The sequence below is a fragment of the Notamacropus eugenii genome, chromosome 2 (assembly GCF_028372415.1).
Source record: "Notamacropus eugenii isolate mMacEug1 chromosome 2, mMacEug1.pri_v2, whole genome shotgun sequence".
Taxonomy (NCBI): Eukaryota; Metazoa; Chordata; class Mammalia; order Diprotodontia; family Macropodidae; genus Notamacropus; species Notamacropus eugenii.
Window position 1 is genome coordinate 343,392,181 of NC_092873.1, and position 21,070 is coordinate 343,413,250.

General features: G+C 39.5%; 1 protein-coding gene across 5 annotated transcripts in view; it reads left to right on the plus strand.

Moving 5' to 3' along the window:
• Window positions 1-21,070, plus strand: part of TEX2 (testis expressed 2) — a 162,501-nt gene that overhangs the window by 127,052 nt on the left and 14,379 nt on the right. For all 5 annotated transcript variants that reach the window (XM_072645810.1, XM_072645812.1, XM_072645809.1 and 2 more), the window contains exons 7-8: window positions 4,788-4,887; window positions 14,552-14,684. In XM_072645810.1, the coding sequence (XP_072501911.1) occupies window positions 4,788-4,887; window positions 14,552-14,684 (233 nt within the window). The remainder of the gene's footprint in view (window positions 1-4,787; window positions 4,888-14,551; window positions 14,685-21,070) is intronic.

Genomic DNA, 21,070 nt, shown 5'->3' on the forward strand with positions numbered 1-21,070 from the left:
TGGACTTGAATTCAGGAAAAACCTGGATTCAAATCCCACCTCAATCCTTCCTCACTTTGTTTTCCTTTTGTAAAGTCATTGAACCTCTCTAAATCTCCCTTTCCTCATCTGTGAAAGGATGATGATACATCCAATGTCTGCTTCATGTAGTGACTGTGAAGGTCAAATGAGGCAGTATACAGAAAGTGCTTTACAGACCTTAAAGCTCCATGTCAGTGACAACTGTTATTATTAGTGCCTTCTCTGGCTTCAGTTTGTCTGTCTGTAAAATGAGGGTTTTGTATTTGATGATCTCTAAGGTCGTTTCCAGCTCTAACAGAGATAAAGGATGATAAATACTTGTGCAAGGAATGTCTGTTCTGTACTTTTGGTCTTACTCCTCCTTCCAAGGAGTGATTCTTTTATCTTTTTAACAGTTTTTCCCATGTGCAGACAGCTCTTAATTATCCTCTCTAGTTGAGGAGGGTAATAACATAGACAATCCAAACACATGTTTGGCTTTGGAAAAATTCTGTGTTTACCACAGGTTAGTTTAGCTTACATAATTTTTTTTTTTTTGAGCTAATGTTAAGGTCTTCCTCTACTGCCTCATGATGACATGTAAGGACAACCATGGTTCTCAGAGGCTGTGCTAATCAGCCACAAGAGCTAGAAGATCCAAACAAGCTAGAAAGAACTTTGAGTGTGGGCCACCAGTGCTTGGTGGGGAGGGGAGGAAGGAGGGAGGATTGCATCTCAGACCTGCTTTTTCAGTGGTATAGGGAATGCTCTCTACCAATGTAGATCAGGTACTTCTTTTGCAACTTAGAGTAGTGATTATGGTAGTGATAGTAGCATTTATACGTCACTTTAAGATTTGCAAAGCACTTTATGTATATTCTCTCATTTGATCATCACAACAGCCCTGGAAGGAGGGTGCTGTTATTATCCTCATTTTACAGATAAGGAAGCTGAGGCAAATAGAGGTTAGTAACCTGCTCAGAGTCACACATCTAGGAAGTATGTAAGGCAGAATTTAAATTCAGATCTGATTCCAAATATCTAACACTATCCGTTGTACCACATAGTGACTCTAGTCTGTCAGATGAGGAAATGGAAGCCCTAAAAAATTAGGTGACTTTCCCAATATCACTCAGCTAATAAATATCTGAAGTAGTATTCAAACCCAGGTCTTACTGACTCCACAGTCATTGTCCTATCCACTCAATTAGTAAGATACAGAAAAGTGGGTTGGGTGGGGTAGTGTTTTGGTTTGGGAGGTTTTTTTTTAAGTATATTAGTGAGAACATGAGGATGGAGTCACTGGGATTTTGTCTAATTCAGGTTTAAGAGCAAGCTTTATCATATTATAGCCTTCTTCAGGGAATAGGATGTAGTTAAATCTCTCTTCACTCCTCGGATATGGAAGATCTGACTTTTGATCTTGAAGTTGCTGGTGTTTGGGAAGGAGGGGTGAGTGTGTTGAGAAACCCAGGTTTGTTTGTGTCCTCTGGCTGTGAGTTAAGCCATCTTTGGCACAAGAGAAACAGTGAACAACAGCTGAGATAAGGGTCGAGCAGCCACATTGATTCCTTTTACCTTTTGGAAGAAGTGTGGAGATATTTTCATGCATGAATCTTTCTCATTCTTCTGCATTTGCAGATATGTATCTGCAAAGAGAAGGAGTTCTAGCCAATGAGTATGACAAGGAAAGAAGGGGGTATGTTGTGATTTCCTATTCCACTCCAGTGGAGATTTACAATTGAAATACTCAAGGAGAATGAGGAGGACATCTTTTCTTTTCCTAGAGCAATTAGACAAAAACATTAAAATTACATAGTTGGGAATGATGCGTATTAACCTGAATTTGTAGCTTGGTGCATGAAAGAAATACTGACTGCAGTGGAGGACCTGAAGTCAAATGCTGAGTCTGAAGTTTACTCCCTGTAAGATCTTAGTCAAGTCACCTAATCTCCTTTGCCTTGGTTTCCTTGTCTAAAGAATGAAGGGGTTGGACTAGAGGCCTCTAAGGTCCTTCCAACCCTAGAATGCTGATCCTCCTCTAGGTCATGATGCTGCATGTTACCTATCACCTGAGTGCTTCAGGGGTCAGTCATCATTAATTGTCTTCCTATAACCCTTTTATGGAAGTAGCTGAAATACTGTATGTGCAAACCAGTCTTACTGTCATTTTAAATTGTAGTATTTTATCAACTTCAGGGGTTAAATGGCCACTATGGACTAGGTCTCCAACCTCACCACTTCTTAGAACATTATTCCTACTTTCCACATTCCATAGCATTTTGCTTACAAATTAACATTTGGGTTTCCATTTCCTCGATGGTTGGACTAGATGGTCTAGATCAGCACTTCTTGTGGGATTGCAAAAAATTTGGCAATAGTGAAAGGTTTCTGAATGCACAATGACCAAAAATTAATTAAATATCAAATGCCTAGTGAATCCAAGGTGTTTCTGGCAGCATTTGCCCGCATTGCATCATGCAACTTCACTGCAGCCTTGGTTCTAAGTACACAGCATGCACACTTTGCACTGTGCATGCTATCATGTAATAAAACACCAACAAACACTGCCAAAATGTGAAAAGAAGTCACAAATGGAAAAAGTTTAAGAAGCTTGGGTCTAGATCAGGGTTCCATAACCTGGGGTCAGTTTACTTGTTTTTTTCTAATGTTTTGATAACTGTATTTCATAACTGGTTTTCTCTGTAATCCTACAAACTTATTTTATTCATTTAAAAATATTATTTTAAGAAGAGTTCCACAGGTTCCACCAGGCTGCCATGGGAATTCCTGTCACAGTCTATATGGAAGTTCTTGAAGTTATCTTTTTTTTTTGGAGGTTTTCTTAGGACACCTAGTTAGCAAGCTGGAAAATGCCTATGAATATAGTCTTTCCAACAATGAGCAGTCATAACTGCTTCACAGGGAAAAAGTCACAAAGATCAATGCCTCTGACTACTGAGCATTCGAATTTAATGGACAGGTTTCCTCTACAGGAGATGAGACCATAGCGGGCAAATTGTCAGTGCCAAATCCATGTCTGTTTTCTTATTGGCATTGGTCAGCCCAGGATCACTACTGGAAATTTCTTTTAAATTAATATCTCACTTCAGTTGTTTTCCTAGGTGGAATGCTAATAACCCTGTCATTGAACATTTATCCTGTGGGCAAATGTACCCTGTATCTTCTTCACCCCTGCCATCCCCAACCCTTAAATTCATAGGAAGCTTGATGCCCCTTTATCTTAGCAAACATAGGAAAATGATGGTTAGGTTTTTATAATACCAATCACAGCAGTACACCTGAGGACTGCTGCTGTGAATAATTTTAAAGGTCTAATTGCAGAGTGTAATGAACTCTGTTTATTCAGCAATAAACTAAACATTGTTTGGTAAAGTAAAGCATTCATAGCAACATCCTTAAGAAAAACATATCATACGTATATGTATCTTATAACACTCAATATATCATATGGTACATAGCATATATCACTGCATCCCCAAAGTCAGGGGATCCCAGACTAGAGTCTTCCCTAGCACAGTATATCCTTAAGGGGTAGCAGAACATACCACACCATCCACTAGGTCACTGTAAGAACAATCTCCTTAAATAGTACACAATGTTCAAGTGAAGTCCTCTCTCCTCTTGACTCAAGGCTGACTTCTAAACCCCACAACTCCTCTTTCATTGGCTGACCACTCCCAGATCTTGCCTGGGTTCACATGCAGGCAGCTCTCTGTTCCTACTCCTTGTCTCATCTCACAGGGACTGTTCCACTCCAAACTCTTCCTGCTTCTGCCTAACAGCAGACTCCAGGGGCTTCTGCCCACAGCTTCTATTTCTAGAAAAACAAAGCTTAACAGGGCTATAATAATATTATACACATTACCAGCACCATCAAGATAGGACTTCTTTCTGAGAAATTAACACAGACCAACAGACAGGACTTCTATCTGAGAAATCAACATAGATCAACAGACAGAGCTTCTGTCAGAGGAATTAACACAGATCAACAGTCAGAGTGCCGACATCACAAACATCCTTTCTGTTAGGCCTCCCCAAAAGCAAGTTCCCTTAGCCCACTCATGCTTGCTTCTCTCTCAGCTCTGCTTTTCTCTCTGCTCTCTTTACAATATATGTTTGTGTATATATGTAGGTAGGTAGGTATACATATCCTGTTTCCAAGCAAAGGTAAGACTCAATCAAAGGCACTTGTTTGGCTCAAATTCAATCCAGAAAAAATAACAAAAATCCTACTTACGTGCCATTACATTCCACCCCTTCAGGATGCTTGGTCTTACAATCTAAATGGCCAAATAGAGGCACTATACTTTGTGATACCATTGTCATCGCCATTTTTTAAAATTATTTTTTTTGTAAGGGAGAAGAAAAACATTTATTCAGATACCAGAAAGCCAAATCCATCACAGTAACCAACAGTACACATTAGCACTGCATGGGACAACACCATTCCCAAGCCTCTCCTACCCCACCGAGGTCTTTCCACAGGCAAACACTCTAAAATCTAAAAACCCTAATTGTCTGCCTGGCTGTTTTCTTTCTCCTCCATTCTAACTGCTCTCACCAACTTCCTCCCAGCTCTGCTCCACCCTTCCTGTTACACCCATTCAACAAGCTCCTCCCATCACATGTGACTTAGACTTCCATGTAATTTAAGCAGGTCACATGGGTCTGTTAATGAGTGGGAAAGATCTTCAAATTAAGCAAAAATACATTAACAATACAGTTTTCTAACTTGTCTCCTTCCTTGTCCACTTTCTTCCTAGCTCCCATACTTTATGAATGAGCTAACGTTGACAGAACTTGACATGGGGGTAGCTGTGCCAAAAATCCTTCAGGCCTTCAAACCATACGTTGATCACCAAGGTAATTTTCAACTACGTACAAGAGGTGATGGATGTTTGTGGTGGCTGCGGGATTTCTACATGAGCATCAGATTGGATAACAAGTGCTTGTATTTTAAGGAAGTAAGGCTTCTCTTTTTGAAAGAAATAATGTAGGCTTATTCTTAATTACTTAGTTATTTTTGATATTAAGACAAATAAGCTTCACCTTTAAAAATATCCAAATCCTCCCAAGTTGGAGGAAGACCTTCAGGTGTCTGATTTATAGAACATAGCATTGACAGTATTTGTATCCATTCTTGGGAAAAGGAGGAAAGGGAAGGAACCAGATGTTAATAGAAGGCATTTTTTATAATAATGCTGATGATCACAATGATGATGACTTAATAATGGGAGGCCACATAGCATAATGAAAAGATGGCCAGCCTTAGAATCAGGAGTCCCTGCATCCACATCCTGCTTCTAACACATATGAGCTGTGTGACTAGGAACAAGTCACTTAGCTTCTCATTGGTGTCAGGCAACTCTCTATTGTTTAAATGTGTTTTTTTCTATAATGTTAAAAATCAGTATTTATATTTTGGGGCAGCTCTGTGAACATTTTTCAAACTTAGCTGAATCTGGTGCAATAAGGCTTAATGCGTGTGCAGTGTTTGCTTTTTCTTGAGGTTCAAGGCTGTTTATTTATAATATTTCCAAAGGCACATTATGGGCTAGATGTGTTTTGTCACGATCGTTATTGCATTTGTAAGCTAACATTTCAAAATAATATATGCAGTTTATTTAAAATGTCATTTCATTTATTTTTGTGATTTTTTTCCTAAGATATTGAGAAGCTGTAATATAACAAAATGTGTTCATGCATATAAGTCAGGTGAATCTTTAAAAGAAACATGTCAGTTTAGCCAGAGGTCGCCTTTTACGCAGCAGTACCAGTGTGTGTGTATCCAAGGAAGTAGTTGTCTTCCACCATGTAAATAAATATCTGACTTTAGGATTATTGCATCCTTTAAAAAATCAGCATAGTTAATTATTGTGTAATATTTATTTACATTGTTATTTCTTAAAATCGAAATGAGCGTATCAGGACATGCACTATGTAGGATTCAATCTCAGAAAAAATGTCTATCAGAAGTACCACACTTCTCATTCAGTGGGCCAAGAGTCTGGTTGTTTGGAAACAGCCTGCAGACAACTGTCAGCTCTTTCATTCAGATCTCTCTGTCCTCACCGGGTGAGCAATTATGGATCCACATGAATTAAAAGACTGACATACATAAGGAATGCTTTTCCAGCCTGACCTAACCTGGGAATTCCTTCTCCTGATGCAGATCCACCACCTGTTCTCTGAAGGGTTAGTTGTCCTGAGAGAGGTTGTGTGATTTACCCAGGGCTTCAAAGCCAGTGTGTGTCAAAGTCAGGATGAGAGCCCAAGGCTTCCAGAATTGAGACAACTCTAAATGACTGGTAAAAGACACACATCTGTCACTGAACCACAGTGTTTTGATCTTGGGGCTAAAATAATGCAAGAAGCATGGAAAAATGCATGTAAAACATGCTTCAGATTTTTCGGGAAAGTTCTCTTTATGTATGTATATACATATACACTAAGTCTTCTGTGTTGCAATAAAAACACACACCAGATTTCTAGAATTTATGATTTCAGATTAAACCATCAAATTGGATTAGGATAATGATAAATTAGTAAAAAGTTATTTCTGGCAAATTTGTCCTGCAATGCAGATTACATTATTATAGGAGTTTTTTTCCTTTCTACATTCCTTCAGTATGCTTATGTAGATAGAAAAATAAACTGATTCATTTTCTTCCCCTCCTCTAATTTGATCTAGACCTTTAAGGATTGTCTTTTCTCTTTTACAGAGCCATATTATTAATTAACCTTCAACTTTCTGAGTTTGTGACCAATAGAGGGATACCCCTTTTTGAAGTGGGTATTCTGTGTAAATGCAGTATGTTACAAATCCTTAGAGGTCTTCTAAAACTGTATATCTTGTTAATTAGTAGTAACTTCCAGTGGGGAGGGGGCAGAGAAGGGGTCTAAGTACCCTTTGGACAGGTCCTATAATAGCTACCATTTATACAGTGCTTTAAAGTTTGCGAAACACTTTACATCATTTGATCTTCACAATAAGCCTGTGTGGTATAAACTATCCCCATTTTACAGATGAGGAAACTGAGGCCCTGAAAGTTCATTGTTATTTGACCACTGCCACACACATAGTATCTGAGGCAGGATTTGAACTCAGGTTTTCCTGATACCAAAGCCAGTACTCTATAAGCCACCTTGCTCACCCTTTGAATTCTTATTGAACATATAACATGTAAAAATTGTCCTTATAAGAACAGAAAGAAAGGCACCATATGTAATTTGGAGACTTTAGATTGTTTCTTAGCATGAATCTTCTAAAAAATTAATTCTTTAGAAATTGTTGAAACTAACTTTGAAAATGTAGTTTGACACTAAGGGAATTATGACTTAGGGTGAAAAAGACTTTAATTGGTCCAAGAAGAGACTCTCGGGATCCAGTTGATTTTCTATATCTGCTTCCTAATTGGTATTCTTTTTTTTAATTAGACAAATTGCTCAAGAGAGATTAGATGACTTGATTTGGTGTTAGTTCACATTGGAATATTTAACCTAAGTTAGAGAAAGTACTCTCTGTAATCAAGCAGGAATTTTGGAGACTATGAGTAGAGATAAAATCTGTAACTGACTCTTTAAAATCTCATCCCTGGGATATATTCAGTCTGATGGAGGAAGTAGGCTTACCCAAAGCTCCTGTGCACTGCTGAGTTAAGACAAAAGCCATAGAAGCTGAAGTTTTGGGGTAACTTGGAGGCCAGGGTGTTGGAAGGGAATAAGAATTAGGGTGGAGAAGAAAAGTGACCCAGGTGCTGAAATTGTTAGAGAGGAGGAAAATTGCCTTGTAGTCCATAGATGACAGCAACAAGTATCTGGAGAGGATGGAGGGAACTTTTTTAAAGGAAGAGATATAGTAATTGAGTGATTGAGGCAGAGGGGAAGTCCAAAAGTTGCAGTGGGTCTCTGTGCCATGTGGGGTGCAGGTAATAGATCACCTCCTATTCTTGTCCCTGTGTGCGAGGGGTGTAAGAGAAGGAGCAGTCAGTCAGCCTTGGTAAGCTTAGTCTCTTAAGGAGAAAACTAGATTTTGGTGAGAGGAAAAGATCTAAGATGAGGGGCAGTTTGTTCTGTAATATAGTGTTCTGTAATATAGTTTGAACTTGGAGGCAGAAGACCTAAGTTCCAACCACAGCTCTGGTCACTCACTTCTGTGACTTTGGGCAGGTCACCTAACTTCTGAATCTCATCTAGAAAAGAGGGTTGAGGTACATCACCGCTAAGGTCCCTTCCAACTCTCAATCTGTGATACCTTAACAATATAGAAGGGTACCCGAAGATAGAGTAGAGATATATGGGCAGCCAAGACTGGGTTTACTTTAAAAATTGGGAAGGAATTGGCAATGGGAATTGGAATATAGCAAGAGTGTGTCTTAGAGCTTAAGACTGCATGCCTTAGGTCCCCAGGCCAGGCAGTGTATGGGAAATGGGCCACCCCAATGGCAGGGGGACCATAGGGGAGACCATTAGACCCTGAGGAATTGTAGTTGGGGGCTAGGCAAGAAAGAGGGGAGAGGGTTAGTTTGGGGAGTTGGAGGACTTCCCTAAAGCCTGTAGAAAAATAGCCTTGTACTAATTTGCATAGACATCTCTAATAAAAATTAATGTACCTTCCTTGAGCTCTGTCTTGTGATATAAATGTTTTAAGTGTACAACACTGCATCCATTTTGTTCTTGTTTTCTTCCACTTTGTTCCTGTGACTTAGTACTAAATTTATTTTGTGTTAACTGTATAGTTCAGAGGGTGAAGCTACAAATTATCCAAAATACTCTGGGTTCTTGATCTGGTTCAAACACCAGGTCTTCTGCTTACTCCCTGCACAGTGCTGAACAAGACCCTTCTTTTCTGGAGGCCTCAATTTTCTTAGCTATACACATGAAGGAGGTGAATAAGATCATCCCTAAAGCCTCTTCCAACTCTGAATAATATGATCTTAATGAATAGGGCATCAAGAAGACATCGAAAGGACCATTTGAGGTGACATGGGCCCCTCACTCCTTGGGAAGTCAGTCACTCAGCCTCACTGGGCCTTAGTTTCATCTCCAGAATGAGCTTAGATGAAAACCTCTAGCACAGTTCATTGCTGTGCCAAGTTAGGGCATGCACATTTTGTCATTCTGGCTATTTCTGACTTGTGTAACCTTGAATATGGTGTGGTAATATAGTGTTGGTGGCCATTGAGATCTCTCCATGGGAACAAAGAGGAGAACTGGTAGTAAAATACATACTTATTGAGGTTGCTGTCTAAAGACCAGTCAAGCTATCAGAGGTATGGATGGGAGTGCCTGTGTCATGGGGTCTTGTTGCAAATAAAGGAGTCTGGTGCTTTGGGCATGGTAAAAATAGTTCTAATAATTAACATTTATATAGCCCTTTATGGTTTGCAAGGTACTTTGCCTGTGTTATCTCATTTAATTCCTAGAACAACTCTGAGAACTTTTGTTGTTTGTTTACCCATTTGGGGTTTTCTTGGCAAAGATACTGGAATGGTTTGTCATTTCCTTCTAAAACAAGGCACAGATGAGGAAACTGAAGCAAACAAGAGTTAAGTGACTTACCCAGGTCATACAGCTAGTGAGTATCTGAGGCATGATTTGAACTCCCAGAACTTCAAGGCCAGCACTTTATTCAAAGCACCTTCTAACTGCCAGCATGGCAGTGCCACCTTGTTTAGACAGCACTCTTGTTTTAAAACACCTTGAAGATTCCAGGAGAGACTCTACATTAATTATAGTGCAAGGTTGAGTTAGTCATTCATACTGAAAATGGAAAAACAATTGATTCTCTTAATCTATGACTTTTTATATTCCTTGATTGGAGACAGCTGCAGGTTGGTAGTTTTCAGTTAAAATGTTGCATAAAACACCCTTCACACATGTAATAGCTTTTTTAAAAAACAATAGGAATTACATATGTTTAGTAACACTTGATTCTGTGTGGGTTAGTTAAGATTCTGCTCATGAAACGTTCTTATGTCTGCATTCTTTAATTCACATTCTTATTCCATTTATCCCTATTAGAAAGGCAGCCTTTCTTGTCATTGTTAATTTTGTTGTGAAATCATTCAGGTTCAACACATGCTGACTCACCAGTTACATAACCAGCTCAGCTGTCAGAGCCACATGAGATCACATTTTCAGGGTGCTTTTCACCTAGTGTATTAATGTCAGTGAAGAAACTTGGTCCTTATTTGCACCTGGTTTGAAAATAGACAGCCCTCATGGGTAAGGAAGAAAATTATCGTCATTACAATGAGTTACTGTGACTCAGTAATATTTTCTTGTGCTTTGAAAAGACAGGATCCATAGATTTAGAGCTAGAAAGACCAATCCCCTTCTTTTACACATAGGGAAATTGTGGCAATATCTTTTTTTAAAGATACTTAAGCCTTCATCCTCTCACTTATTTCTTTAATATTTCAATGGATCTGTGATCTCATCAATGTCGATATCCCTCCCAATGGTACACATCTTGAACCACTCACACCTTGACATCCTGTGTGTCTCTTTCCAGAGAAGTGATGTGGTATGGTGAAAAGAGTTAGAGATCTGGATTCAGACTTTTGGCTCTGATATTCACTGCTGAGTTCAGTTTCAGGATGTCAAGTGACTTCTCTGGACCTCAGTTTCCTCATCTGTAAAGTTCAGGGGTGGGACTAGATCATATTAAAGGTCCCTTCCAGCACTCAGCCTATGTTTTTACATCCCTCCCCTCATTCCTTCAGGGGAGCTCAGGACCAACCCTCTGATTCCCCTGAAGTCCCGTGGGTGTCCATGTAGTACATGGGCTCACCACTGGGCCCTGTGACCCATCGTTGCCCCTACTTGACAGCAACTCACGAAAGCATTTTATAGAAGGTACTTCCTAGAAAGGTGTGTAAAAGAGTGCAAGTGGGAAGTGTGGAAAGCCAGCTCAGGCATCACCAGTCTGGGGACCCATTCAAACCTCCAGGTTATTGGGGCTATTTTGTGTAGAGCCCAGAAGTTAAAGTTTCCGGGCTGCCCTGCTAGTAGTCTAGTGCCCCACTGCTAGTTGTGCTCCTTGCCATGGGCTGTGGTCCCACTTGGTGCCAGCAGAGTTAGAGTCAGCAGTGGGGGAAGTGAGAAGGGCTGGCAAAGGCAGCAGAGATGAGAAGTCAGGAGTAAATGACAACAGAAGCACATAGGCTAGGGAAACTGAGCTCTGTGTGTGTGTGTGTGTGTGTGTATGTAATTTGTTGTTGTGTTGTTTTAGTCATGTCTGACTCTTCATGACCTCATCTGGGGTTGTCTTGCCAAAGATGCTAGAGTAGTTTGCCATTTCCTTCTCCAGCTCATTTCACAGATGAGGAAACCGAGGCAAATGGGGTTAAGTGACCGCCCGGAGTCACTAGTAAATGTCTGAGGCCAGATTTGAGCTCAGGAAGATGAGTCTCCCTGACTTCAGGCCTTGCACTTTATCTCCTGTGCCACCTAGCTACCCTAGCCTGGTACATAGTAGGCATTATGTAAATGCCTATTCCCTTTCCTTCGCCTAGTGGGCTGATTAATTGTACCATTTGAAGAAGTAGTATAACTGTCTGGGGTGTCTTATGATCAAATTTGCTAGGTCTCTTATACAGTATTTGAAGTGTGATCAAAAAAATTATTGAGGGCAGGAAGGGAATGCTGGCTTTAATGGGAAATTAAATGGAAAACTGTTTAATATTTTATTAGGGTGCTATATGAGATTGAGAAGTGATGGGTCATCTACTCTTGATGGCTTTGCAAGCTGGGGTACCTTGATAATGAGCTTAAGTTAATCTGCTTTTGCTTAAATGCTATACTATGTTAGAGGAATATTTGTAAAATATAACAACATTGAATCACTAATGCCGAGGAGGTTATAGAGACAAAAATGTAACTAGGTGTATGTAGGCCTCCTTACCTGCCACCTTGTAGAATCTTACCACTAGAAAAGAACTTGAGACACAGATTATCTCTAAAGTCCTTTCCACTTCTAATATTTTGTGATCTAATAGGATGTTCTTCATTTGAATGACATTCATTGCCAGTGGAACAGTTTAAATGGCAAAACCTTATCTACAACTTCTTGTAGCCCATAATGTTAGGCAACAGGTAATCATTTCTGAAGAGTTCAGTGTCTTAGAAATATGGAAACCCATTAACAGGGACTCTTTTCCAAAGGGCAAATAAAGAAATTAAGATACAGAGATTAAGTGACTCTTTCCCAAGATAGCCCAGTGACTCAGAAGTCAACTCTTACCTCCCAATTGCATATATTGTGCAGAAAAGTGGGAAGCTAGGTGGATAGAGCACCAGTGTAGGAGTCAGGAGGACCTGAGTTCAAATCTCACGTCAGACACTTGACACTCACTAGCTTGGTGACCTTGGGCAAGTCACTTAACCCCAATGGTCTCATCCTGGGTCATCTCCAGTCATCCTGATGAATATCTGGTCACTGGATTCAGATGACTGTGGAGGAGAAGTGATGCTGGTGACCTGCACAGCCCTCCCTCACTCAAAACAAAGTCAAGTGCAAGTCATGTCATCATTTCTCTGATGGCATGGTCTTCTTCGGCAAACAAAGGATGAACACACACATTGTGCAGAAAAATTATAATTCCCAAATCTTTCCATCCAGTTCAGTTTCATGTCTTTCCTTCCCCGTTCCACCTTGTTTTTATGAAGAGGCTCAGCCAGTGAATTGAGAATCAAGAGACTGGAATTCTAATCTTCACCCTATCACTAACTCACTGTGATCTTGGGTGAATCATATAACTCCTCTGGGCCTTAGTTTCCTTTTCTGTAAGATGAGGGAAAGTAACTCAGTGACTTCAAAGATCTTTTTTGTAGCTATAAAAAAAAAATCTCTCTTCTCCATCAGTGTTGGTGAAGCCCCTCCTTTGGACCCTAAAATCACAATTTGCAGTGGGCTTCATGGGAAAGTAGGAATGGAAAACAGAATGGAGAGAGGAGAATGATGGTAGAACCTCCTCCTCTGTTCTTCTGTATTTTGAGTTCTCTTCTGTTACTCCGTAATTTGGGAAAAGTTTAACTTCCATGCCTCACTTCCCCAACTTGGAACGCAAGTGGAATTAACTGGGACAAAGAGTTGATCTTTCAGCACCTCTTTCAGACAAGACCCATAGCAAAGATTTTGTGCTTAATTTGTTTTGGGAAAAAAAAAAACTAGCCATAAGGTAGAGTCTATCCTGCCAAATTCTTAGGTGGGAGTAATTTTACCTTCTGCTTTATTAAAGAAGACATTTTTGGGTAGAGATCTGACTATATTACTGGACAGAATGCAGCCTCAACAATATAACCACTCTCTGGAAAAGTCTAAAAGCATGCAAATATCTAACACATATGCTAGTCCTGTCCCCCAGTGTTTTGAAATAGTTCTACTATGTTAAGATGTTGTAGTGGGATAGATAAAATATTTATTAGCCTTGGAATCAGGAAGACCTTACTTGAACTCTCTCCTCCAACATTTAATAGCTGTGAACAAAGTAATTAGACCTTTTGGATAGGGCCTCAATTTTCTTATCTATAAAATGGGCATGATGACACCTCTAATACCTGCCTCTCAGGGTTATGAGGATCAGATTGGGCAGTGTGTGTAAAAAGTTCTGCAAACTTCAAAGCAAAATATATATGTCAGATTTTATTGTAGCTGATCTCAATAAGCTGATATCAAGCTGATCATCAACTCTTGGTTATCTGTGGCAGATGACCAGCATTTAATGTTGAACCCAGCTGATCATCAACTCTTGGTTATCTGTGGCAGATGACCAGCATTTAATGTTGAACCCAGCTGATCATCAACTCTTGGTTATCTGTGGCAGATGACCAGCATTTAATGTTGAACCCAGCTGATCATCAACTCTTGGTTATCTGTGGCAGATGACCAGCATTTAATGTTGAACCCAGCTGATCATCAACTCTTGGTTATCTGTGGCAGATGACCAGCATTTAATGTTGAACCCAGCTGATCATCAACTCTTGGTTATCTGTGGCAGATGACCAGCATTTAATGTTGAACCCAGCTGATCATCAACTCTTGGTTATCTGTGCCAGATGACCAACATTTAATGTTGAACCCCAGTAAAAAGGTTTTCCTTATCAAACTCTTCTCCATCTTCGCCACATATTTTTTTCTATATGTCCTACATTTGTTTAATGGAACTGGGTTGTCTCACTCTAGTAGAATTGAAGCCAGCTACTATTTCCATTTGGTATTTGTTAACACTGGCACCATATGCAATGCATGGCCCAGAAATTCTTGTTGATTGATAGTATTCTTTGATTAAGTCCATTGTTTGTGTTAAATCAAAACTAAACTTTAAATGTAATGTTTTGAATTTGGTTCTAAAACCAAAGCCTATATTTCACATGTTGGCAAGATAAGCAGATTATCAGTTTATTAATCTAATACTTATGATACTAGTGCTTTTAAACACCATCTGGAGAATTTATGTTGGTTGCCATTGTTAATGTCACAGGTTTCAAAAAGTAACTTTCATATTTTATATTAACACTTCAGGGCTCTGGATTGATTTGGAAATGTCCTACAATGGGCCCTTTCTGATGACGCTTGAGACCAAAATGAATTTGACCAAACTGGGTAAAGAGCCTCTTGCTGAAGCCTTCAGAGTTGGAGAAATTGGCAAAGAAGGGTAAGGGATGAATGAATTTAATAAGCAGCATCTAGTTTCATTGTTTGAATAATTTAATTCCATTTTTAAAGTATGTTGCGAGTTGACATTAGCTCATTGTTCAAATGGAGGCTTTTGAATGGTCAGTTCATTTTATGGATTCTTGTTAACCAGTTTCAGTTTATAGTTTTGTAAATTCCCACTAAGTAGCAGACAGGAGACTTGTTATGGCTAATTGCATTGCCCTTTTTTAAAAAAAATCAGTTCCTCTTGTTTTTACACCACATTCATTTCCAGAAATCTTCCTGTCCCTCATCATCCCAGTGAACCTTCCCCTGAAACAAAGATTTAAAAATGAAAAGAAAGAACAGTTTTATAAAAAAAACCCATCATATTAATGAACACACTTGACAGGGTATGCAATACTTTACATCCATAGCAACGCCTCCCCCCGCCCCAAACCCCTCTGTAATAAAAAGAGGGAGATAGATTTTCTCAGCTCTTCTCCAAAGGCAAGCTTGTTCTCTCTGTTATCACTGTCATTGTGCGTATCATTTTCCTGCTTCTGCTTAACTTCACTCTCCATCAGTTCCTGTAAGTCTTCTCATGCTTCTGAGCTATTCATTGTCGTCATTGCCCATGAGGATGTAATATTCTATTACATTGAACACCCTGTGTTTAGCCACTCATTAATCAATGGGCATCTACCGTGTTGCTTTTTCTTTGCTACCAAAGAAAGTGCTAAATGAATATTTTGGTCTATGCAAGATCTTGTCTTCTGTCTTGACCCTTCTTGGATTATAGATTGCACTGTTTTTCACTGACAGTTTATCATATGCCTGTGATTGAATGTTAGCACATTGGGGGTCCAAGTCAGTGAGGTTTGATTGAATTTTTGATGAAAACTCTGAACAGTCAACATTTCACACAAATGTGAGTTTGCATTTATAGGTTTTATAGATAAGAAGTTCTATTCATTGCTAGAAATATTTTTAGGTAATGGCTAATCATATTAGCATAAGATTTGCTTTGAGATATTTGAACTTGTTTATTTTATTGCCTTTTTTTAAAGTTTTATTGATGCTTTTTACATTGTTCTCATTTTCCAAAGACTCTCCCTCCCCCTCCTCTATTATAGAACCTTCCCTTGTAACAAAGAAGTTCACCAAACAGAGCAACCTGTCAGCCATATCCTGCGGCACAAATATCATTTGGCATTTCTAGTCCCATCACTTCTCTGCCAAAAGGAGGGATCATTTGTTCACAGCACCTTAAAACGGTTTTGTCCCTGGGGACGTGCCTGTCTTAGAAAAGCTTGTGTACACAGTGAAATCAGCCACAGATGGGCGGTTGAGATCATTAGGCACTTGCATTAATAAAGCCGTTGAAGAACTACTTACTGGCATTTTAAAAAAGGATATGATCAGTAATCTGTGTGGTTTAGGCCCTGGGGCTGGGCTGGACTGGGCCCCAACCCATTCTTGGATTTAAGGTTAAACCTTGACCTCAAAAGAATTGACCCTGGGTTTGAATAACTCCAACAACTTCCACATCCTGGGTTGGAATCGTTGAGATTCCACAGAAAACCAGCTTCCTTCTGTGCTGCTTAGTCTGCTGGTTAATAATCGTGCTTCCTTATGAACCCAGTGTAAATGCTGTTCTTTAGAAATGTTCCAGAAGGTAATTGGGGGAGGGGTGATTATGCCGTTAGGAATGTTTATTTTATTCAAATGATTCTGGTGCAACGAGGTTATTTAAACCCTGTTTCTAGTATAAGAGTTATAGCATTGCCCCTACTGTTTCTCCTCTAACTTCTATCTGTGCTGTTTTCCCTTCGTTCCTTTCTGCTGTTGTGTTATATAATGTGTTTGGACTCGGCAATCTGTGGATTTGTTTTTCCTGGTGAGTGGTATTTATCAATGTAGCATTTCATTCCCTGTGAGTGCTGAGTCTTGTCAGTCGTGTATGAACCCATCTTAGAATTTTCTTCCATCACCTTCTTAGAAATAAGGGTGCCAAACTGTGAGCCTCCGAGCACTTAGAGTGGGGGAGATTGGGAAAGTTTTTCTCGTTCCTCCAGCTCGTAATGGTTTTGTGACCATGAGGATTTCACTTAATTTTTCAGTGCTCTGGGCAGCTCTCTAAGACAGTAAATAGCTGGGAAGGTGCCAAATTGCATTAATATAGGGAGCAAGTGTCCTCATGTGAATTCCCTGTATCAGTGAAATCCTAGGTCTCGTCCCTGTCCTGTCCCTAACCCTGCTGTCATTGCATTACAACTGAACAGTGACAAATGTCTCCCTGATTCTTAAAATAGGTCAAGTGTAGTGGATTTTACGTAGAGTTTCTTTTGTATCATTACAAATAGAATTATATTATCATTGGAGACCTCAGGCAATTGTATGTTTCTAACCCAGTGATCTAGAGCAGCAGTCTCAAAAGTGGGGTGTGCAAGACAATCCATAAGGGAGCAGGAAAAAAACCACTAGAACTTTTAATTTAAAAAAATAATATTTAATATCTAGATTTACCCTCATTTGATCCATGTCAGACAGTTATATGTTGGTTCAGATTAGTCCCTACCCCCACTCCCCATCCCCAAACCAGCCCTTGCTTTGAATCTCATGCTTATCACCCTTCTCTCTCATGCTCATTCCTACTTCCACATTTCTAACAGCCCCTCAGATTAGGGAGCTGGGTTCACAGAGGGTGCACTGGGCAGGACTGTATTCTCCACATGCTTGGGTCCTGTCAAGGAAGGTGGCAAAGGGTTGGTCCTTTTGCCTAGAAGTTTAGATGGAAGGTGGATTTGCAACAGCAAAGTACTAAGGAGTTGTGGCTCAAATTAGAGATTAGATTAGATCAGATAAAGCATTTAGTAAATTTACCATGTACTACACACCGTACTAAACTGATATGGATACATATTCTTCCAAAAACACTGTTCCCTCAAAAAGTTCTAATGGAGATAGACCACCCATAAAGGGAAGCTGAAAAAAAGGTTGTGGAAGGGACATGGGCAGAGTTGAAAAATACAAAGAATCAGAAGCTGATCCAGGTTAAAAATTTCTAGATGTGAGCATGGAGTGTTTGACACCCTTATTTTTCTTGGTTCTCTCCTCCCCTAGTCACTAAGAGTTCCCTTTTCCTCCACCTCCCTCCCCCTAACCCCCATCCTGGCTACCTTCTTTCTCCTTTGTTTACTCTACCCCTTCTAAGAGCTTTATCCACTTAGAATGCTTCACCTGGGAGAGAGAATTCTAAAGAAGCAGCAAAAGGTGTAGTTCCATGATCTAATGTTGGAAGAGACCTTCTCATTTCACTGATGAAGAAACCAAGTTCCAGAAAAGTGACTTGCTGAAGGTCATGCAAGGCATCAGAGTAAGGATTTCCACCTGGGTCTTCTGACTCCAAAGTCAGTGCTTTTTAACATTGATGGACTGAAAGATGTAGAATTTAGAGAGTAGAATTGTATTAAGAAGAGTTTAGATTAAGGCGTGGTTTTTGCTTTCTTGACCTTGTTGACATGATCTTTCAGAACCAAACTGTCCTTTATAGATAGATTGGAAATGGATTATTACTTAGTGTTCATAATCACTTGCACGCCAGTATATGAACTTGAGTAAGGTAAAGAAGGAGATGTACAAAGCTCCATAATCCAGTTTAGAAGGTTTTTATTAAGTACCTGAATCTGAAGCCTAGGGATACAAAAACAAAAGCAAAACCACATCTCCTGCCCTCAGTGAACTCCCTTTCTAGTGGAAGGAAATAACATATACTGAGAAGTAAATAAGTAAAAATACATTCAAAATAAATAGCAAAGAATTTTGTCAGTGATGATGAAGGCAGAGAACCAATCCTGAGGAAATCCAGAAGTGTCCTTCTAGTGTATAAAGGATATTTTTTTTTATTTACAAGTTTTTTTCTAATGGGAGGAAAACCTCAAAGTGTAATGAAAGAAAGAGCAAAATTCAACTTTTTCACCACCTTGTCGGTTTTAGAAATGGTATTTATTGGGTTCATACAATTATAATCAATAAATCTTCTGTCAGTCAGCTTGATAGCCATCAAAGCCAAGTATCAAAATAAAACTAGACTTTAAAATAAACAGTGTTAAAAAAAAAGATTTTTAAAAATAATGAAACCTGTTGTTCTCACTAAAATATTTTAAAAATATAATCATTTTAGTGAGAACAAAAAGTTTTATAATACTGTTAATAAAATAAAAATCATTTTCACTTAAGGTCTCACCATCTTGTCACTAGAAGAAAACACAAGCTCTATGATTCTATATTGACCCTTTTAGCAATTTGGGAAGAACCTATTTCCAGGGCTACTTTTTTCTAAAGTGAAGTTCTTCATGCATGCTGAGCTATTATCTGTCATCAGAACCTCTTCGCAATGACGTTTACTTTGGACCAAAATTGATGCCTAAGAAGTCTAGTGAAGGCAGAAGAAACCTTCTGAAAAAGGACTTACTGCTCCAGGAAGGCTACCATGATCTCTGGGAAATTTAATCACCAATAGTATGTGACCCTAACATGTGCAGGTTATTGAAATTATGCTAGATTTTCCTTAGTGATTTAATTTTGTGCCATTCTCCCAGTGTAGTTCAGATTCACAAAAGGAGGTGTGTCAGATCACAGTCTGTTAGCAGTAATGGCCTCGATCACAGTGGTGCCCTTGTGGAAGTCAGGGTTTCTTATGAGCATGTACATGTGTGTATTTGTATGTATATGTATATATGCTCACGTATGTCTAGCACGGCATTCCTCAGGGAGGGCATGCTGGGTAATGGCAAAAATAGCTGACATGATACTTCTAAATTTAAGGTTTGTGAAACAATCTTATGACAGCAGCCCTTGAGTAGAAATGTTACAGGTATTGTTATTCCTGCCTTACAGTTGAGGAAATTGAGGGGTTATAGGTCAAAGACAAAGCAACAAGCATTTATTAAGCACCTACTGTCTGCCAGGCTCTGTGCTCAGCAGTTGGAATACAAAGAAAGGCAAGAGACAGTCCCTCTTCTCCAGGAGTTCACAGTACAATGGAGGAAAGAAGTGGAAAATGACTGTACAGACAAGATACATACAGGGTGAATTGGAAATAAGCCACAGAGATAAGACACTAGGATTAAGGGAGACCTGGAGAGGCTTCTTGCAAAAGGTGTAGACTGTGTTTTCAACCTGGGTCTTCCTGAGTCCCGGTGAGCTCTGCTTTCTGGCCAGCAGACTTAATTTTCATGCTGACGTTACCACTGCTTAATTTGAAAAACAAAATGAAATGATATCTTCTGATGCTTTTGTTGGAGAAGAAAACCCCAGAACATACATTGCCAGAGGCAGGGTTTAGAAGCTCTGGAAGTGGCCCTGTTCTGGACCACTGGAAAGAGGAGGATAAATGAAATGACTTCGAATAAGCCCATCAGCACTATTGATTGCTGGATGGTGAAAACGGCAGTAAACTCACCTAGAGAGCAAAATCTGAACATAATTGCCTGACTGCCTTTTGCCCCAGGCACTTCTTTTCCGGGCCATTAGTGGCTTCCTAGGAAGCTTTCAGGTTTTCCAGCGTCTCGCTCTGCTAGTGCAGGCTGGCCCTTTACTGCCCTCTTTTTTTTTCAGTCTGGTTTCAAACATGCCAATTGATCATTTCTTTCTGCATAGATAGGGACTTCTTATGTTCAGAAACATTTCCCGTACATCCTTCCTCAACCCCTTCACCATCTTGACAGTAAAATTAAGAAAGGTAGATTGTTTTTATTTTATTCCAGGTGTGCCCTCTCCTCTTTAAGATATGTACATACTTCAGATTTACAGTTCTTTTTGTTTTCTCCTGTGCTTATACTTTCCAAAATTATGTTCTTGAGATTTGCTTCATCTTATCTTAGCCCTTTGGCAGTAAGATACTCCCAAATGGAACTCACTGAAGTGAGAGCAGTAGGTTCCCTCTCAGAACTGAAGGGGAGGGCTGCAGAAAGGGATCGATGGATACAAGGTTTGGCCATTAAATGGTTTCTGAATTACTGTTTTCATTAATTAAAAAGTATTTCCTACGAAGAACTTAGAATGTGTGTGTGCAACTAAATCTTGTAAATGATTGCACATCTAAATTCAATTCTCCTCTGAGCAATATCTTGGGGGGACAGCCCTCCAATCACTGTCTTCTCCCCCCATGTACTATATACCCCACATTAGTGTACTTTTACATTGCACCCTGTGGGCAAGGCAGGGAGGAGTGGGGAGACAGGGATTCTTTTCTGGGCTCCCCATCTACAAGGACTTTTTAAAAGTTAGTTATCCTGAGATCTAGTATGACACTGATAACCTAAAGAAAAGCCTGTTCAAGGAGGAGGTGGCTAAGATACTATACAAGTTACATGGTTTTTCAGGTTTTATTTTTGGTTT